This window comes from Apaloderma vittatum, unplaced genomic scaffold, assembly GCF_000703405.1.
Source record: "Apaloderma vittatum isolate BGI_N311 unplaced genomic scaffold, ASM70340v1 scaffold40149, whole genome shotgun sequence".
Classification (NCBI taxonomy): domain Eukaryota; kingdom Metazoa; phylum Chordata; class Aves; order Trogoniformes; family Trogonidae; genus Apaloderma; species Apaloderma vittatum.
The window spans coordinates 1-20,732 of record NW_009737720.1 but is presented as its reverse complement, the minus strand read 5'-3'; the positions used below and the strand labels follow the sequence as shown (position 1 = coordinate 20,732).

The window sequence follows — 20,732 nt, the reverse complement described above, 5'->3', positions numbered from 1 at the left end:
TTTGCCAATCCACCCCTCTCTCAAAATTGGTTGATACGATGATCATGTTCTAGTACGTCAGCAGATGGGTCATTTAGACAGCTCAGCTACATACTGCTAGTCTCAAGAAACCCAGCTACTTCATGTTTTTCATTACGCAGAATCTACCTTTCAAGTCAAGATATCTACCAAAGATGAAAGAAAAAAACCCACCACACTCGAAGGAAAATTTCTCACTAGTGTGAATTCCCAAATAATTTTCAGGTTGTCTCCCCAGGGAAAACTGCTACGTGTGTACCGTTCCCTAATGTTCTAAACTGGCAATGCCCCAGAACACAGCACTCAGACGAGTGTTTTTTGGAGTAATAACTTACATTACCAGGACTTAATTCTGCTCACAGTTTATATTTACAACTCAACATAAATGGATGTTGCATGCACACAGCCAAGGGCAAGATCTGGTACGAAATATTTCAAAAGCATGAAAACATATTGGACTAAAAAAGCCCCCGCATTTTACAAGTGAAGTAATGGAATAAAACCAGCTGTAGTCATAACCACATAAAAACATTCTGCATTAATGTCCCTAATTTCAGGAAGAATATTAAAAATACCAGCAGAACAGAAAAGCCTACAGGGCATCCGGGAGTGAACGACCCACATAATGTAATCAAATCCAGTACTAAATAAGCCACTGGAAAGGAACAAACACAAGGAGGTTATTAATTAAAAGGTGTAACACTCTCAACATGCAAACTGGCAGCCACAAATTAAGCTCAGAAGAATTACCTTCTTGGTTTTCAAACTGTTCTGACAACAGATGGTAGCAGCAGCCTACACTGCAAACTGCTTTGATTTCAGGCTTGGCAGTAAAAATCCGTAGCGTATTTGCAGCAAGATCGCCACATGTATGTAGACCAACCATCATACAGTCCTAAGAAGAAAAAGGAAAAAAGAAGAACAATAAAGTATCTTCCTCTGCAACTGAAAGAGCATGAACAACAGACAGCAAACTTCCAAAACCCAAATATGCTGCAAATGGTTATCGAGCGATTAGGTTCAAATATACAACTCGATGAGGACTCCTGCTGTTCTGTTCTAGAATTTCTCAGTGCATAATCAAAACTCTTTAGTGCTAAGAAAACATGGGCATTTTCTTACAGATTACAAAGGAAGAACTTCAGCTTCAGATGATCTGTTCTCCTGTCCATTCTACTTCCTGCTTTACTTTTTCCTCCATTCAAATTATCCCTCTTCTTACCATTCATAACAAGATATGTCCCTTCTGGCAATATTAGCTGGAACCTACATGGTAAACATGGTGTTGCTTTGAATTTCAGCCTTATTTATTAACAAGGTTATCAACAAATTAGCCTAGAGACATCCAACTAGCATACCTTTCCATAACCATTCTGACTTTATAAACATATCTATTTTTGCTGCTCTATATCTGATTTTCTCATGCATTTGTATTATACGGTTGCAAGAAAAAGTACGTGAATCTTTTGGAATTTCGTGGTTTTCTGCTTTAATTTGCTATAAAGTGTGATCTACCTGTCATCTAAGTCAAGAGTATTGACAAATACAATGTGCCTAAAATAATAACACAAAACCAAGCTTCTGAACAATACGAGGGCAGCCTGTCAGTGTCAGGTACGCTTTTAGAACATCACTGACTTCAATGAGGTTGCCTGGGCATAACGGAAAGTACTTTCTGGGTCACTGGTTTAAGTGTAGCAAAATGTGACATCTCAATGTTATTCCTGGGCTATATACAAACATGCATTAGACCCATATTTCAGCAGCTAATTAATTTCAGAACTTTTGGTATAAACAGGTAAATACTAATATAATCCACACTTATCTGTCCCCAGCTTAAGAAAATTTGAAAAAAAAAAAAAGTAATCAATTTATGGCTACAATAAAATATCGTAAATATTTGTAAAAGTATTTCTAAAAAGGTATTTTCTTTATAAAACTCTCAAAATACTTTGAAAACACGTAAATGATTGCACTTTCTAAAGTTTGTTAATTACACACATTCATCACGCATAACGTGCAGTTTAGTTACTATTTTTCAACACAGTGAAGCTTTCTGACAGTACTCTATTTACTTTTTTATAAAGAAAGGCAGTGATCTATGATTCATTTTACCTTTTACATCATACAAATTACATGCTAAGAGGATACAAAACTCAACTGTGCAAATGTAAATGTCTGTGTTTCATCCCCAAACTCCACTGCTCAGGGTGTCTTTTGCAGACAGACATGAGCTTGCTCCACATGTTCTCAGATGCTCAGTAGGAGTTATTAGCTCAGGTTACAGGGCCATCAGCACAAACCTATGGTCTTGAATCAGAGATGAATTACACCCCTGAATATAATAGCTCAGTTACTGCTGAACACAGACGAGTTTTTATCCTTCCACAAAAGACTGAATCAACATACATAGGATCTAAACAGCCATAGCTTCTAGACTCATGTCACTGCCTTTGGAGAGCCGAGCTTGGGCTTGTTTGTGTAGACACAGTCCCCAAAATCCAGTTAATTACTAGATGAACTTAAAGTAACGCTAAGAATTCAATATACAAAAAAAAAATTTGCAAAAAGGGCTCTTTATGAACTCTTTTGAGTACCACACACAATAAATTATCCTAAGCCCTCAAAGTTTAACTGAAATTACAAAAATACAAAGCCTAAGAAATATGACATTTTGGGAAAATTGAAATTCAGGTGCTGACTATATGCCTGGCAAATATAACTCTTTCCATAATAATTAGATGTTATCCCTAACCACAGTTACAAAATACCTAAATATGCTGATAAGTATGCTGTTACCTTGGAGAACTGATTACTATTTACCCCATAATGTGTAGAGGCTGTTTTACATATTCAGAATAATCCAAACACATCTATTAAAATAGAAGAACAATCTGTATCTGCTAGACATACTTCTGCTAACTGGCTGAAAAAGATTATTGGACCAGAATATTCATTTACGCCACTGAGAGCACTCTATGTACAGTCAGCAAATATTACGTACATGTAAAAATGTCAATTTAAAGACGATGGACAATCTATTTCAAATATTAGTAAAATAACCTCCAGATCCGTTATGATGTCACTGAGTTCTGTTGCTGCAGTGATGCAAGAGGTCAATGGAAAATACAGGTTTGATTCACTCGACTTGCTTGCTTTAGCCTTGAGAGATGCCATTTTTCTTTGTGCCTTTTCCTCTTCACAGAGTTCCCCACAGTCACACTGAGATGAAGAGAAAACTTCTACAGCGTCAGCAGGCAGAATATTTAGAGTAGCAAGAACATCTTCAGAAAGTTTGCTTTCATCAGATTGTGTTTGAGTGACCAAATCAACTTCAAGTTGTTTGCTGGTTTCAGATGTAGCTACTTCTGTGAAACCACAAGAAGGAACTAAATCTTGGATAGTCCCTTCATCCTGACTTTGAAGACTGCTGCTACGATTCAAGGGCTTTTCACTGATTGCTTTACATTTGATTTCACTTTCCACCGGCCTGTCATTTGCCTTTTCCAACCTCTGGCATTTGAGGCTTACTCCTCCTCGACTCTGATACGCTCTCCAGTGTTTCTTCAATTTTCTGTTCCTTTCATGAGCACCGTCAGTGTTGGTGTTTGAGGAGTCAATTCCATAAACTTTTAGATCATATTGCATGGATAAAAATGAACTCAAGTAGCCTTTTCCAGAACCTATATCAATCACCTAGATAATGAGGGGAAAAAAAGAAAATAAATTTTGCTATATTAATGAGCATCAAGACACAGTTCAATCAAATGCAAAATAATTCCATAAAAATTTAAGCATGGATTAAGGCAATAGCTACCTTATCAATATCATCCCCCTCCTAATACACTTAGTTCCTTTGCTTTGTTACTTAACTGATATGCTCTAGAAAACAGACACTGCAATGCTTGTGCGATGCACACATCCTGACTCTTCTGGGAAAGACTGTCAGTATATTTTTTTGACACAGAATTTCCTTCTGCTAAAGCAAATAACCATAAACCACCAACACCACTACCTGCCCTCACTAAACTGGGTCAGGACACAAATTTAGCAAAGAAAAAGTATTTTGCTATAGGCACCTAATTCCCATACTGAGGAGTCTACTACCACTAGGTGTACAGAAATAAGCATCTTCAGATTCGGTGCTTAACTTGTGTCATAGATCATAGCATATCCTACTTCAGTGACTGCTACCACACAGAGAGGAAAACACTATACAGACTAGTAGGAGCAGAAACTAGGGTAACCTGCGACCTTTCAGTACATAATCATAACTTTATATCGTGTGTTATAATTTGTAACAAATACATAACAAAATTTTTTACAAGAATAGGCTAAGTGACATTTCTCTAAGGAAAGAAAATGGTAATGTCAGCTTCTGCTCAGGTGTCTACAAAAATTATACTGACTAGAGTTGATGACTTCTTTTTAGATGTTCCTGTAAGTGTTTTATTCACGAACATCTGCATCCTGTTCCTGGTCTGTCAAACATTCATAAGAAAGCTCACACTGATATTTTAAGTCCAAACAGCAGCATACACTACATGGATCCATCTTAAACTCAGCTGTATAGTTTTTTACCAGGTAAGAATATTCAGTACAGCAATACTCTTAATAAGGAGAAATTCACTACAAGAAAGCCAAAGATTTGTACAGACATGGAATTAGAAAGAAAAAATTGAACCAATGTCACTAAAGACTACGTAAAACACTGGAGAATACACACTCTTAGGTAAAAACTTACTACCCAGGCTGCACATGACTTTCTCATCTGCACTCATCATGTGACATAGCTGCATATTTGCCATCTAAGTAGGCTACAATCCTCAAATTTCTTGAATGAAATCAGTACAGGAATGGATTTAGTGAAATATAATTCATATAATGTAAACATACTTTTTAAAATGGTATTTATATTGTCTCGGTTTTTACCCATTACTTTATGTAACAGATATTGTGATTATGCAGAATATGCACACCCTCACGTCTACAAGTTTTTTTAATTATTTCTTTGAAGGGCAGCATTTGGACCTGAGTTAGCTGACCAATTATTCCTAACTCTTCCATGTGCCCTCTACTGGCTGTAAAGACAAATTGCTGTTTGGGTACGTTTGTATCAGTCGTTTCCACATGAAAACAAAACTAATACATGGTTAAATTAGCACTGGCAGAATAGTTTTAAAATGAAAGGAAAACCTGACTAAAAACAAGCAGTCAGTGATCTTGTGCTAAACAAGTCGATGGCATTAAATTGCTTTACCTTCCCTTGATTACACAAGGAAATGTAATCAGCAATCCATAGCATATCTGCCAAGTATGAACTGTTAAAATGAAATTTCCATGATACGACAAACTGCAAAGGTCTTGTCCATAGTGAGTTGGATACTATGTTTAAACACAGTTTATGGCACAGCACAATCAAGAACTTGGGTTTCCAGAAGCACTCCAACATCTCTGAGCACCAAATCGCAAATTTAATAGATGCTGAATGAGGAATTATATCATGCTTACATTGCACATTACAACTATTGCTGCACATGCTGCAATTTCCAAGGAAAACTCTGACAAATACATTAAAGAAAACAAAGGTGCATTTAAGCAAAAAGAATCATCACTGGCTTCTTTTCAGAGTTTAATCATGAACTTCTTTATAAGATGAAGTCTCACTTGCAGGATAGGTAAAATGCTTAAAAGGGCTAGTAAACATCAAAAAAAACCCCCCTTTAGTTAGTTTGTTTTAATTCAAATCATTAACTAGAAGTGATTACAGCTGCAATAAAATTTTTGCTTTTATTCTCATTTTACTATTTATTACACTACATTATAAAATACCGCAAGAAAGTAATATCCTCTACCACCCATTATATATCATGGGTACGGGGGTGAAACGCGGGGCATTTTTCAAGCTGTAAGTGATCTGCAATATCTGAAGGAAACACCCTGAGGACACGTGCTGTTGTAAAACATGTGCTGTGTTTTCATAGCTCTAGATTTTTTAATTAAATACCGCAAATATTTTGTTTTGCAAGGATAGAAAAAATCAATAAGGAAAAAACTCTCCTAAAACTTTACAATTCCTATTTTCTTTTAAGTTGAAAGGAAACCAAGACCAAAGGAGTTCCTTTTAATAACTGGGAAGAAGCTTTTCTTTTTTTTTTTTTTAATGTAACTGGAAAGCTCTTTTCATATATTAGGGATTTGTAACTTTGCACAAATAAATTTTTTTAGAGTACATGACTAAAACAGAAAAAAGTTCATACAGAGCAGCCAGCATTTCATATTCAGTGATATACTACAAAAATATTTTTCATTAAATGTTACAATTTTTTCAAAAAATAAAAAAAAAGTCATCCCTTGTATAAAGACATTGCAAGCCATCTGATAAAAGTGCATAATCACTGGATGAAATAGCAGTGTATTGACAGACACTTAAAAATGTGTGGTTTGAGATTTTATTAGTAACCAGCTACATCGGGACTTAGGTTAGATCATTAAGGTGGCTCTACTTTTTTACTCTCTGAACATGCATTTTCCTTTCCTTTCATTACTGAATCTCACAGGAACTATTTAAAATCTAAATGAAAATGCTATATGAAACACCATTGTCCAGCAAATACAGAGAACATTTAGTAATGCCGTATGAGCAAACTACACTCTCCTACGGCTTTCTCAGTAACTGAAAGTCTTCAACGCTACTAATACATGCCTCAGGCAAAAGGTAAGCAAAGCAAAAATCACACTAATGACAGAAGAAATTACTTTCACAAATCTGCTGCTACTGTACTGCTGTTCTTTACAGAGCACACCCACTCCGGGGCTGTTGAGGGCATCCACACTTGTCACCACGTCTGCCTCTTGAAAGAGCAACTGCAGAGATCACCTTCCTTCGCTCAAAGCCATCACAGCTGCTCACAAACTGACCGTGTCTCATCTAGCAAAAGCTGACTTTAATTGCAGCTCTCCGTTTATTTGGGATTCCCAGTTGTAAGGAGCTTGACTACAACTTTGTCTCTGCCAGTTGTTCCTCACAAAAGAGATGGTCAGGACTCAGCATTTTAATCTCTATTTCGAAGGATGACACAGGTCTGACCCAAACCAATCAAGAGTACTGCACCCTTCAGGTTACCTAAATTAAACTCAGTCTGAGCCAAGTAACTTCCTTGTCAAAGTTCAGCTTCAGCAACTCAGAGCCGAACCCCAGTTTTGGGGCCTGCCCTTCAGTCTACGGTGGCAGCAGCAGCAGCAACTCGGGACACTCGAGCACTAAACTGAATGGAGCACACAGCTGCTTCTCTACCCACAGCCACACTATCAATTTTTAGCATACCTGGTGCAGGTATGAAGCAGGGCAGCTAGCACTGTCCAATTACAAAGATCAGGCACAATACAAGATACACCAGAGATATATCAGAGACCATAATAATACAAACCTGGTCTGCCCAACTGCGGCCATCTCTCCCCCCTCGCCCACACCAAATACATTGATTTTAAACTATACTAAGACATATTTAGTTAGGGAAGAAAAAAAAAAGGCTCAGAGGGAATATGTTCAGCATAAAATCTGGGCATGCATCCTATTAATCTTTGATTTTAAACAAATATAATGTGTTCTCCACAAATCTTTCTGTGAGTTCATATTAGGCTGAAGGAAATTATTCTCCATTTACACTTACAGCCCCTCTTACAGAGCAAGTGCAACTTAGATACAGAACAGAATCAAATGCAGCATCAAGAGCCTCTAGTTATATTCAGTTTGAAGTGAGGATGCTGTATTAGCCAGTTACTAGCATTACAGAGATTAAAATGACTAAATCAATTCAGTTCATCCATACGCTTAAAAAATTAGTCTTACCGAAACAAAGGATTAAAACATGGAATCTAACAGAAAGTTTAACTTTGAAAGTTTACAAAAAATTATGTGTATGTAAATTGAGAAAATGGTATTTATGTTACTTTTATGTAATAGAATGTGAAATACACAGTACTCCAAAAAAGTCAAGTATTCTTGTGATGCTTGTACCTTGCCAACAGATCCGTAAGTAAGCATCTACAAGGTTTTAATGCAACAGTGATCTATCGTACTGTGCAATTATATTTTAAAAAAACTTAGTAACTTACAATCCTATTTGAGAACAGAATCCTGTAATTCTTCACCATCCAAGGATGAACTTGCCATCTGATGTATGAAACAGCCAATTCAGAGTAATTGCTGGGTGATAACGGGGTTGGGTGTCCAGAACTCCTGTGCTCTACGAAATGCACTTCATGCACACTCTGATACGCTAATCTCTGCTTAATCTGATCTCTCTTCAAACTAAAAAGGTTAGATCTGAATTCCTAATTGACAGATCTCCATCCATGTTAAAAAAAGAGGGTGAACAGCACTAAACAATAGGAAACAATTTAAATCTTTTCTGTCAGCATAAGATGGGCTTCAAAATTTCTCACATTATCTGCTTTGGTCTCTATATGGAACTCTTGTGTGCCTGACAGGAGAATCAAGCTTTGCTTTTCCTACCGATGCTTGGTAAATTGTCAGCAACATAATACTGACAGATAAGGCAGTATCTGTGCATAGCACAAAGCACTACAATTCTTAGCTGTTAAACATACAGAGACTGATTTATAATTTCTTAAAATTTTTCATGAGTTATAAAACAACTGACTCACTAAAAAGGTAGCTCCCTTTGGAACGATGCATTTGTAAACAAAGCCGTCCTTAAGCTTGGCCCTAAAGGCTGTTTTTACAGGAAAATTAAGAACAGCAATGACAGAATATTAAAATGATGTATTTGAACAAAATCAGGAGAATAATTTGGAAGGTACATAAGTAACATACAGTAAGAAATGCTTTCTTACCTGTTTTATACCACAGTATTTTGCTATGTTGTCTACCAGCTCGGACATCACCTGCACTTCATGTGATTTCTTACTATTCATAAACTCATCGGTTTTGATACCTGTATCAGATTGAGAAAATAAATACACAGTAATGCAGCCCATAGCAATAAAGAGTTGTAACCAATTAGAAAAAATACTAACCTAAAAATATGCTATTTTTATATTGTAAGGATAGCAATTTTTAATTAAAAGCTCACTGAATCATTAGAAAACTAAACTTCCGAATTATGGATGAATTAGTAAAATTCAACACACTGTACAACTTAGTACTGTTAGTGTAGTGTAGTTTTTTAAAGAGGTAGCATATCTAATACCTGACCAGATACTAGACAATAGCTACTACTATAAAACTGGAGTATTTCTTCTTGTTCATTAAAAATATTTATTTTTGAGACATTTATCACATTTACCTTTAACATATTTGAAACATAATGGCAGGGACAATCAAGAATCATACAGCACAGTTTGCTAATTCTATAGGTTTGCTCAAAGTATCAAGTGGGAGACACTTCAAATAAAAGCTATGAGCAATGTTGGGGAAATTCAAAGGAAGATGCTCTTTTATCTTCTTTTTTTTACAGAATTACCGAATCGTTGAGGCTGGCAAAGACCTCCGAGATCATCAAGTCTAGCCTATGACCCAACACCATCACATCGGCCAGACCAGGGCACTAAGTGCCACATCCAGCCTCTCCTTAAACACCTCCAGGGACGGTGACTCCACCACTTCCCTGGGCAGTGCATCCCAGTGCCTGAGCACCCTCTCTGTGAGGAAGGGCTGCCTGAGATCCAACCTAAACCTCCCCTGAAGCAGTTTCAGGCCGTGCCCTCTCGTCCTGTCACTGGTTGCTCAGGAGAAGAGCCTGACCCTCACCTGACTGCACCCTCCCTTCAGGCAGTTGCAGAGAGTGATGAGGTCCCCCTGAGTCTCCTCTTCTCCAGGCTAAACACCCCCAGCTCCCTCAGCCTCTCCTCACAGGACTTTCCCTCCAGTCCCTTCCCCAGCCTTATCACTCTACTCTGGACCCGCTCCAGCACCTCAAGATCTTTCTTGAAGTGAGAGGCCCAGACCTGCACTCCTGTGTTTGAATTGTTACATCTTTATGGTACAAAATCAGTCACCTGGGTGTTGCTCAAGAATGTGTTAATGAGGCGGAATGAACCTCTACCACAGGTTTATTGCTTGTGGAGAATACCAACCACTCACTTGCTAATCTCTACAATCCCAACCAAAGGAGTTGCTCAGAAGTTGCTCCCTCGGGAGAAACCCACACTCTTCTCCTCTCCCAGCAACACCTGAAGACGCTTGGCTCTAGTTAAATTGATGGAAAACTTTTGCAAATTTGAGTGATGCTAGACGACCTTGTACCATTGCTGATGAGCATGCTCTTAGAAAGCAAGATTTTTCCACATGACTAGGCAGATTAATATACTTTCCCATTTTCTGCTTTTTGCACACCACGTGTTTGTCTGTCCAGAAACTGATCATTAGGCAAAAGCTGCGCTCATTGCTTGATCAGATCATGCTGGGAACAGAGCCAAGTGTTACTTCTTTAAAAGAGAGTGGGGAATTGAACTGAGCTCATGAGAAACCTAGTTTTTTCTCTATTTTTCCCCAAACCCATGGGATCTCTCTCTTTCTTAAACATGTTTTTTTTTATAATAAACTGTTATGACAATACTTAAAATCTAATGTACAAACTGACAAAAATAGGCTAAACCACTTTTAAACAAACAGCAGAACCAAGTGTTTGACACTTCACTAAAAATTCTGCTTTAAAACTGTGAAGATCTACATAGTCGCTAAAACTTCTTAATTTGTAAGCATTTCAAATGCAAGAAAAAAAAATAAAAAAAAAGAAGAAAAAAGGTCTTTTTGTTTATATTTGAACGTTTTTGTGTCTGCATAGGCTCAACAGAGGAAGGAGCAGAATGGGAACAGGAAGAAACAGACATTTAACTTCTTGACAGAAATAAAAGTTGTTTGACTTTTCTCCAAAGCAGCACTGTCACTTTGAACTATCACCACACACTGCACCTTTTATTCTTTGCTATAGTATGAACTCAAAAGACTGATATGGGTACTGCTGCGTGAAGCACCATTTCAGAAAATACTTAAGCCAAATTAAGTATTTCAAACATGGAAGAAATCCAGAAATCCAGAAAAGAGACTCAACTTACAAAAGCTGAGGTTTTGTAGAAAAATCGTAGTTTGCTTATACTTACAGATATAAAGTATTTATAACCTTAGCTACTAAGTTTCTTAACCATTTTTAGACTTTTCTTACTTTTAACAGAATGAACATACTGATTATATTTCAGCTCAGGGAAAACGATACTCTAAGCAGAAATTCATGGATTTTTTAATAAATGTTATTCTTGTTGCATTCTCAGTAAAATTCTTACAGGTGTTTTTTACATAATTTTGAAAAACAAGCAAACATATTACCATCTAATAGAAAAACTCTATTGAAGCGCTACCAAGGGAATGGCAACTTTGAAAAAAATAATGTCTACTTGTTTTAAACAAACTGTGTAAATTCATTCTGCCACCACAAAATTACTTTCTTGAAGAAAATAATTGCACATGCAGATTTCCTTAATATGTATACAACTTATGCAAGTAGATTAAGTAGTAAATTCAAACAATATGAGAAATTTAGAGATCCATCTCCTTTTGTGAGACAGCAGGACCCTGGGTATAATAGAGTATCAGAAAGTCTAATGTCAGTAGTTTTAGCTGGTACTGAAATGTTGCTTATTTCCATTGCGAACCCCTAGCACAGGTAGCTGTTTTCCATTTGAAAAACTGCTGCAACTCTACAATGTCATTCCCAGCTACATGTTTAGTTGTGAAGCTGAACAAACTGACGAGAGACTGTCTTTTACACACGGTTAATGAAGGTCTTCCTAATATCTCCCACGGCAGGGTGCAGGGGTTTTACACCCCAGCTACCTGTGGAAATTAAGATGCACCTGACAAAAAAAAATAAATTCACTGGCCACATGAGGCAACACCATCTATACAGAAATTACACTATTATTACTTAATTCCATAAACCTGGGTGAGGGACTGAGATAACCGTATACTAAAAAGACACTGAGACAGAGTGATATTCCAGTACACAGAATTTTAAAAAGGTTTTGTTAACAGTCACTGCATGATTACTACCTTGGTCATAAACAAACTGCAAAAGCAGACAGTTCTCTTAATCCAATACTTCAGCAACCTTCACTTCTTCTATCAGGTATGAACCCTGTAACAACAGAAATTGTCCCTGCTGGCTTTCTCCCCTTGGGCCAGGTTCCTCTGGACCCTCTGCGTTCAGTGCAGGCAACTTGATAGTGCAGCAAAGACCACAGTGGCTTTCCTTATGAAGCAACAAAGTCCTTTAGACTCAGAACTACATTCTGGGTAGCTGTGTCCATAACACACTTAAAATGTTTGTGCTTACTAATTACTCCAAGGAAGGATAGCAATCTGTCTACATTAAGATGGTGAAGAAGTTAACAGAAGTAAGCAAATCATGGGAACAGGTCATGGGAACAGGCTCATAAGCATGTTTGTCTTCGAATAAGAAAATGTTATCAAAACCATCTGAAACATAACTGGAGGCATCCTGATGCACACATTATTTTCAGAATATAAGCATGGCCATCATGAAGTTGTCAGTTTTGTCAGACTTAAGCTTCTCTCGACTTGCAAGGTTTAGCATGTCAGGAAATTAATATATTTTCCAAAAATACAAAATTAAGACCAAAATACCTAAAATAGCTTAAAAGATCGCAACTTTCATTTGGCAACTTGCACGTCATGAATCCATAATTTGGTAATTTGCTTCTATCAGATGATTACCAAGAAGTTAAATTAAGTTAATTTAACTGATACTTACTGCCAATTCAACACAAAGGTTTTAATTAGAAGATCGCTGTACACATTTGGAACACATTTTATTTTTCTATGAAATAAAATTTAGAATTAACTGCATCACAAACCCAGGCCCCAGTTACCCAACTGAGCAGCACTCCTGCAAAACACAGAACAAAATACTCAGCATTTCTTAGGATAAGACGTGTCAGAGTTTTAATGTATTACAGAGATAAAACACACTGTAACACAAAGAGCTGCTCAGAACGCCTCTGAAAAACTAATGAGAAATCTGACAGTGACAAATCTATAAAGACTGAGGGCTCTGTGAAGAGCACATTTTCACTGAAAATTACATCCATCAAAGTAAGTGTAAATGCCAGTTTATCATCTGATAAAAAAAAATAAAAAAGGGTAAGATTTTCAGTGTCCAACTTGATGTCAACTTGAGACTGTTTTAATTCAGTTTCTTTAACTACAGAAAATAAAATTACTCTACTCATACAACATACAATTGGTATTGATCCAAAACATGCAATCTGATTTTTTTTGAGATATCAAACACTTATTGGGCCATATTCGGCTAAATGCCAAAGCACATATTTAATATTAAACAAAAACTGTAGCAAGAAAACCCACTTGCCAGATTTTACGGTGAAACATTTTTAACAAAAGCAAGAGTAGTGACCATAATTCCAACCATTCAGGGCAAAGAAAAACAAAGGAAGTTAACAAGATAGTTCAGATAATGATGTGTCTATCTCATCCCCTTCAAAACTGAATCTCAGTAAAGGTCTATATGTACAGAATGGTGTGACCCCTCTACTCAAATGTTAGCATTTTCTAAACAAAGACAGTGAAGGAATTGTGTAGGAAGAAATGAAAATCAAAATGAGAATTGTGGAGGAAAAAAACCACAACACACCAAACCATCCACCAAAACTCTGCAGGTCCTATAGTGAACAAGTTAAAACCGAAACACAAATGGAAATATACCTGCTGTTCCTTGATTGTCTCCTCTTAGTGCTTCAAGCACGTCTTCTAATGGGGTGCACACTCCAAGGGTGGACAAAGAATAATACTTAGCAGCCAGGGCAAACAAATGTACATTGATAAGCTGCTTAGAGTTTTCACAAAACACATCTGAAAATGTGTCATCATCTGTATAAAAAAGAAAAATATTTCTGTAAACCGTGCTTAACATCTCTGTAATAGTGCTGACAGAGAACTACAAGCAATAAATACTTAGCATCAGACAGAAGCAATCATTTATTTTGCTTCCCTGAGAGGGAAAATTCATTATTTTTCTTCAGCTGTATTCTCCCTTCAGAACCGAGGTCAAATTTTGCTCTTAGCTGAACTAGTGTAAATGAGGGAATTCTATTGTTTTAGCAGAGCTACTTCAGTATAACCGACAAGAGAATTCAGTCAATGTTATCACTTCTCTTTTGTTTACAAACTTGCTCATTACACATTTCCTAGTCACCCCCATCTGTCAATACACACTAATAGATTTTTTAAGAAATGCAGCTGTTCAATATATGAAATGTTTTGATTTACAATCACTATATTCATATATTTTCCAAGCTGCTTTGTAACTGGTAAATCTGCTGAGAGAGTTACATTAATTTTTATTACCCATCAGGTGTGAGCCAAAGTTAGTTTCCAATGTGTATTTTGTTTGACTCAGGATTAAATGCCTTGGTTCTAGTTTCAAAAATGTACATTTATTTTTAAGTGAAACATATTGGTATGAATGATTTATTAATTCTGAGATTTTATTGTTTTGTCTAATTCCCTTCTATTTTAGCTAAAACTGCTTGTGAATTCTACATAGTTTTGCTAATAACTTTAAAATATTTGCAATTCTTTTAAAATATACAGAAGCTAACCAGTCCAGCAAACAATTTGTAAGGAAGACTTAGAAAATGCCTCCTGGTTTCTCTTCTGTCTTATGAGTAGGTGTTGAGCAAGTACACACCTAGCATGGTAGCTTTCCTACCCAGCTGTATGACAGCAGACATGGCTGTTTTTATTGACCTCAACTCTAATGCTTTTAATTTTCTAGCATGGCCGCAACTAAAGGGTGTGCATATACTACAATGTATCGGAAGCAGTCCCAACAGTGTCAGTATGTTAATTTTCATGCTGTTATACTACAAAGGCATAAGTTCAGCAAGCTTTGGACCTAAGCAAGAAAAAAATTATGTCTAAGCTGTGACCAGAATTAATATTATTTCAGTGTCTGCATGGTGCTTCTTACTCTACTTCTCTCTACCATAAAATTCAAAAATAAAGCCATCTTTGTCTATAAACAACTTCCTTACTTGACCTTCTGAACACCCACCAAACTTTAGTGAACTTTCAAAAAGGATAAGGACGTAATATGATGCTAGAGAACAGAAATAAAGAAAAACGCTAAAGCAGAATAAACACTGCGAAGTTTTTAGGGGTTTTGGTTTCTAGTATCTTCAAAAGGTATATTACAGAAAGGTAAGAAATCAGATGTGTGCAGAAATTTCCTTTCTGGGAATACCTTCAAATCAAGAAAATAATGGAAGGGACTAATATAATAGGATAAGATAACGAAATGCCTTTGACCATGTACAGTACTGCTTTTTTTTTTCCCAAATAACATTTCAAGAAGGTGAATATCTACACACAAAGAGTATTTTTGCTTTCTGCTGTGTAAATGGAGTTCTTACAAGAAACTGTCATAGCTTGGGTTACTGCTGAAGAAAATTTCAGTTTATTTTTTAAGGAAGTTCACTCATTTCACTTATTTTAGACTTTCTGTGAATGAACAGCATTGCAGAAAACTTGAAGATGTCCACAAAACGAATGGTGTCTTAATAATTAAAAAATGCATAGAAATCTTTAGTTCCGGTGCAGTGGGAAGAAATCACTAATCTGCCAAGAAAGCAAACAAGGATCGAGAGATTCAATAAGCAATTACACACCAACAGATACTGAGAAGGTGAAAGACATGAGACATTAAATCAAAAGGTGCAGAGGGATATTTTGACCAGCCAGCTGTTAAGCAGTTTTGCCAGGTGAAGAAGAAATCTAATTTTCTTGATGAGAAGCTAGTGCTCCACTTTGTTTCATGCATATTATGATCTCCTTGAATTAGTGCAGTATTTAGTATAACGCACTGGAGAAAAATCCAGCACATCCTAATACACATTTACATTGGTCTTTATCTTCAAATTTTATTTCCTCAGTGACCAGTAAGGTTTGGGTTTGATTTTATTCCATTTTTGAAAATTGGGGCACATAACACTGAAACATACAATCTCTTTATCAGCTGAAACACATTTTTAAATATACTGCCCAATCTTTTATGATAAAACAACACAAAAATCAATCATATAAAAACTTTTCCCCCAAAACGTGCTTCTTTTCTTCATGACGTAACATTTACCAGAAAAAGGAAATCTGAAAATACATTGGAATGTCATCCTGTTACAAAATGTTTTTTAAAATACGTGAGATGCACGTGAAACATCTCCACTAAATTTGATTTTTGTAATTTTCATTTTCATACAAATAAATTACATACCTATTAAATGTACTTTGCTTTATAAGCAGTATTTTTTCAGAATATCTGGCTAGATATTGGGCAGTTTTAACTTGACCTTTATATTTTAAATACACTGAACTGTATCACTAGTGGGAAAAATGTGCTTTCTGTCATTAAAGTAGCATCAGATATTTAGGCATGCAAGAAAAAAGACTACCATTCTTCCTCCATGTAACAGACAGTAGTAAAACTCATGGAAACATGTAACTTTCACCTAACAAATCTATTAGAAGATGCCTTTGTTGATTCAAAGAGTGCTAATATATGTATTCTTTCAGTAATATTAAGTAGCTTGGAATTGTTTATGTTGTAAACTTCCTAGTAGTGTTAGTAGAAATAAACAGAAAAAAAGAAAAGAATAAACCAATCTGAAATATCCTACAGGTGTCATAAATACTACATTTATATATTTGCTTTAGTTCAGAAGGAAGAAATTAATGGAAACGTTACAGATGAATTAGGTACTTATATGTTGTTTATAAACATGATCTATTTCCATACCTGAGACACATTTGTTTTGCTATAACAGGCAGGATCCTTTATTGGAAATAAACCAACTTTCCTTGGTTAAAGACAGATTATCAAAATTTGGAGGGCTTGCTTCTTTGTCAGAACTCATAAAAAGCTTATAAATCCACTGCTTGCTGCTTTCACTTTTTCAGCACCTGACATGAAATATGCTAATTCTCCTTATCAGTCTCACTTAACAGAAATTAAATGCGACAATATCCATCACAGAATCACAGAATGGTAGGGGTGGGAAGGGACCTCCAAAGATCATCTAGTTCAACAATATCCCTGTTCTGTAACTTCTCTAAATTCAGTTATCTGAGGGAAGCATATGAACAGAATTAGCAGGACTTCACACTAGTATATTGCATATTATCTGTAATAACACTTCTACCAAATTTAAGCTGTTGTCCCAGGTTGGCACCTAAAAGAAAAAAAATGTATTAAGGTATCTGAAGCATGACCTCAAGCTATGAAATGGTAGTTGTCAGACAATGTATTATTTACGAATATTAAAAAGGTTGGTCCTCTCAAAATACTTCTATTTTGTTCGCTCACAAGATGAAATCTAGTATGTCTTTTAACCAGTCTGTCCATACATTTGCAAATAATTCTTCACAGGAATAAAACAGATGCCAAAAAAATGGAATTAAAGTACAAACAGTAATTTACAGTAAAATATGAAAATACTTAAGCACAGATTTTTCTCTGCCTGTGTCCAATTTACAGCAATGACGTGATAAACAAGACGCAATATGGCAAATGTCAGCTTTTTGATGTATAAAAATATAAAACAGTTTTCAGTATCTAAAAACGGATCTGAAATTTTTCTGTAGGGTACAACTGAAAACATGGGTTCCACCCTTTATATGGTCATTATAAAGAAATAATATCATCTGATGAGTATCTGAAAAAATTCTTTGCAACTGATTTACAGAACATGCCACGTTGTATAATATTATTATCTTCTTGTATATAATACTGTACAGCAGAATTGTAATTTCTTGCTTGCTAGTTTCGAAATCTACAATTCAGCATGTTTTTGTCGAAATCCCTAGAGTAACACAAAATATTGTGCAGAATAACAGTTTCGTGCCAATCTGCAATAATATTACTTTTCAGTTTGCAGAGCTATGCAAGTATGAACTGACAACTTTGCATTTTCAGATCAGTTCTGTCAAAAGCAGCTTGTGTTTCCCTGTAATTGAATTTGGAATCCCTTTTAGAACAGATTCTAGAAAACGATTCATCGTAGTTTGGGGACTGGGAATATACGCATGTAAAACTTCTCAAACTCTTTGCAAGCAAAAGTTTTACCATGTGAAATCAAAATGCCATTTTACACATATTTTGAGCGAGGGATCTTGGGTACATTACCACAATGACATCCGAGCATGCAAAATAAAAACTATTCTCATAGCTGCATTCCAAAAAAAGGTAGTTCTATGAGTGATAGCATGTTATGTGAGACTTTTAGTACCATTTCAAGGTAAACATAAATAACTAAGATTTAAATATCTGATAATTTTGAAGAACTGTAACATACAGTGAATATTTTAGAGGAATATACAGAACAGTCACTTCTATTTATGTTGGGTTTCAAGACCTCTAATGGTTAGTTTCTGTTTTCTAATGTTATCAAGTTGTACTAAAGCATCAAACAAGCTATCATATTAAGTTTCTCTATCCTAATTTTAATACAGGCTAATAGCACATTCATTTTCAAACATAGGTGGATGGTTACAGGCATCTTCATGGAGAAACTCATACTGTACTACAATATGCTTTTGTCATATGACTGGATGGACAGACACCGTGCAGCAAAATGAGTCAGGCGTGTACCACCAAACCAGGAAGCACATGCCCATCCCATTACAGTGCCTACAATTTTTTCATGATACTGGAGAAATTTCGAGAGTATCTCAAAACCTTCCAAATGTTAACTAGCATACTATAATTTTGAGGCTAGGAAAAAAAGGGCAATTCACTATTTTTTTTTTCAAATGAGCAGAAATAATCCCTGCAGAAACCTAAGAAATGCTGCATTTTACTCACAGCATGAAGGCTTCATACACTTGTAAAACATGCTTCATTTTAGCCATAAATTCTCTTTTGCAATTTCTCTACTAGATTCTGTAATAGACATTTGGTTATATATCATTAAACGATTTTTCTGATTTTAAAATCCACAAAACAACTCTGCCTTCCTGATTCTCTTTTTACTCTACAGTCTGCCACTTCAGTGTCTGAATTATTTCATGGCCTTCCCCACAGACAAAGGTAAGATCAGAGCAATTTTTCTGTAGTGTTTTCTTCCTGATGACTTAATCTAACAATTAGCCTGTATATAATTTATGTCCTATTCCTCTGAATCAGTTCTGACTCTGGCAGTATCTGTCATAAACATTAAAACGTTTTTCCTTGCTGCTTCCCAACACTTTTGCTTTCTTGCTAGACCACTGCCTTGTTTCCATCTGGCTCTCAAAGTTAATTCATAATCCAGAGCCTTTTACATGCACAAATAAACTCTGTGGGTTTGTTTCTTTTTTTCCTCAGATACTTCAGCCCTTTACAAAGCAGCCTTACAGTTAATATTTTGGAGGTCTTTAGATCCAACAAACTTTACAAGTGATGTAGCAATTCGCAGTTCTTCAATCTCTTTCCAAATCCAAATCATTATCTTAGCTTCTCTTCTATGCCAAAAAGCACACAGCTCCACACGCTACTTTCTACGGGTCCTTCTATTACCCTAGACGTGCCTTCCTGTCTCACGTGTCATTTAATGCAGCATTTCAGAGCTAACACTATGTGAGAGCTATCTACGCTCCAAAAGCTTTGGCATGATGCAGGTTTTTCTCGGCCAAGTGCTTTGTCAGAGGTTTCACCTTAGTTTTGAAACTGATCTCTTCACTTGGGCTCAGTCCCCCAAATGCCATACCCTCCAGCTGCTTTATCTTCATTTCTGTGCTCAGCCTGAAAGCATATTATTACTAGTGTGTTTCCCTTCTGCTTGGACTGCAGTAAATTCAGTAATATAGTTTCATAGCTGGCCTCCTCTTGAGTTACTTGAAAATTACTAAAAATATGGAGTGCTTCTCAAATAGGTCTTGTCAGAAATAAAACTGCTTTCTGTCTTCCTTTGCCAGACACTCGTTATTATAGATATGTAGGAAAGCGGTGCTTAAGCCTTTTCCAGCTGTCCTCCACATTTCCAGAGTTTCGACATTTGGAGGACTTCTAACTGTTAGATCTTTCCACTCATGCAGAAGGGTCTTTTTCGGTTCATTTTATTCCTGCTCTTCAGAAATTAGTCAGAGCGAAGGAATCTGATGGTCAGGAGTTCCGTTATTTCTAAAGGAACGGGATGAAATCTGTAAAATAAGGCCATCATCACCACCGACAGCCTCCTGACTTGCAATTTTTCCCACCCCGGCTGGACTTCATGTGAACCCCGACCGCTCCAAACGCCTCCCGTTGGCCTGACAGTGCCAGGGGAACCACTGGACTTCAGCGGGGGAGGGTCGGACTAGATGATCTCTCGAGGCCCCCTCCAACTCTGACGATTCTGTGATCGTAAAGGTCTTTCCCAGTCTCGGCACTTCTGTGATTCTGCGAAAAGCCAAGCGCTGCTGGCGCAAACACGGGCACAGCGACGAAGCAGCGGCAGGCGGGCTAACGGGGACAGCCGCAGGGAAACGGCCCGTCAAGGCGCAGCGAACAAACGGTAGCTCAGCGGAGCGGCGTGAAATTCTCCGGCAAGGAAAATAATTTTAAGCCCAGTCAGGAATGCAACGAGGAGGCGCGGAGCCGAGGACACCTGCAGAGCGCGAGGCCCGCAGGCGGCCCCGTCAG

The 20,732-nt window shown here is 36.7% G+C and overlaps 1 protein-coding gene across 1 annotated transcript; it reads right to left on the bottom strand.

The window, feature by feature from the left end:
* Positions 1-768: 768 nt before the first annotated feature.
* METTL25 (methyltransferase like 25) lies at positions 769-19,840 on the bottom strand (the record flags this gene model as incomplete). Its single annotated transcript, XM_009877408.1, has 5 exons — positions 19,819-19,840; positions 13,784-13,948; positions 8,878-8,978; positions 3,082-3,714; positions 769-913 (listed from the first exon to the last, which is right to left on the bottom strand). Coding segments are annotated over exons 1-5 (1,066 nt in total), but the record flags the coding sequence as incomplete, so codon positions are not given.
* Positions 19,841-20,732: the final 892 nt, after the last annotated feature.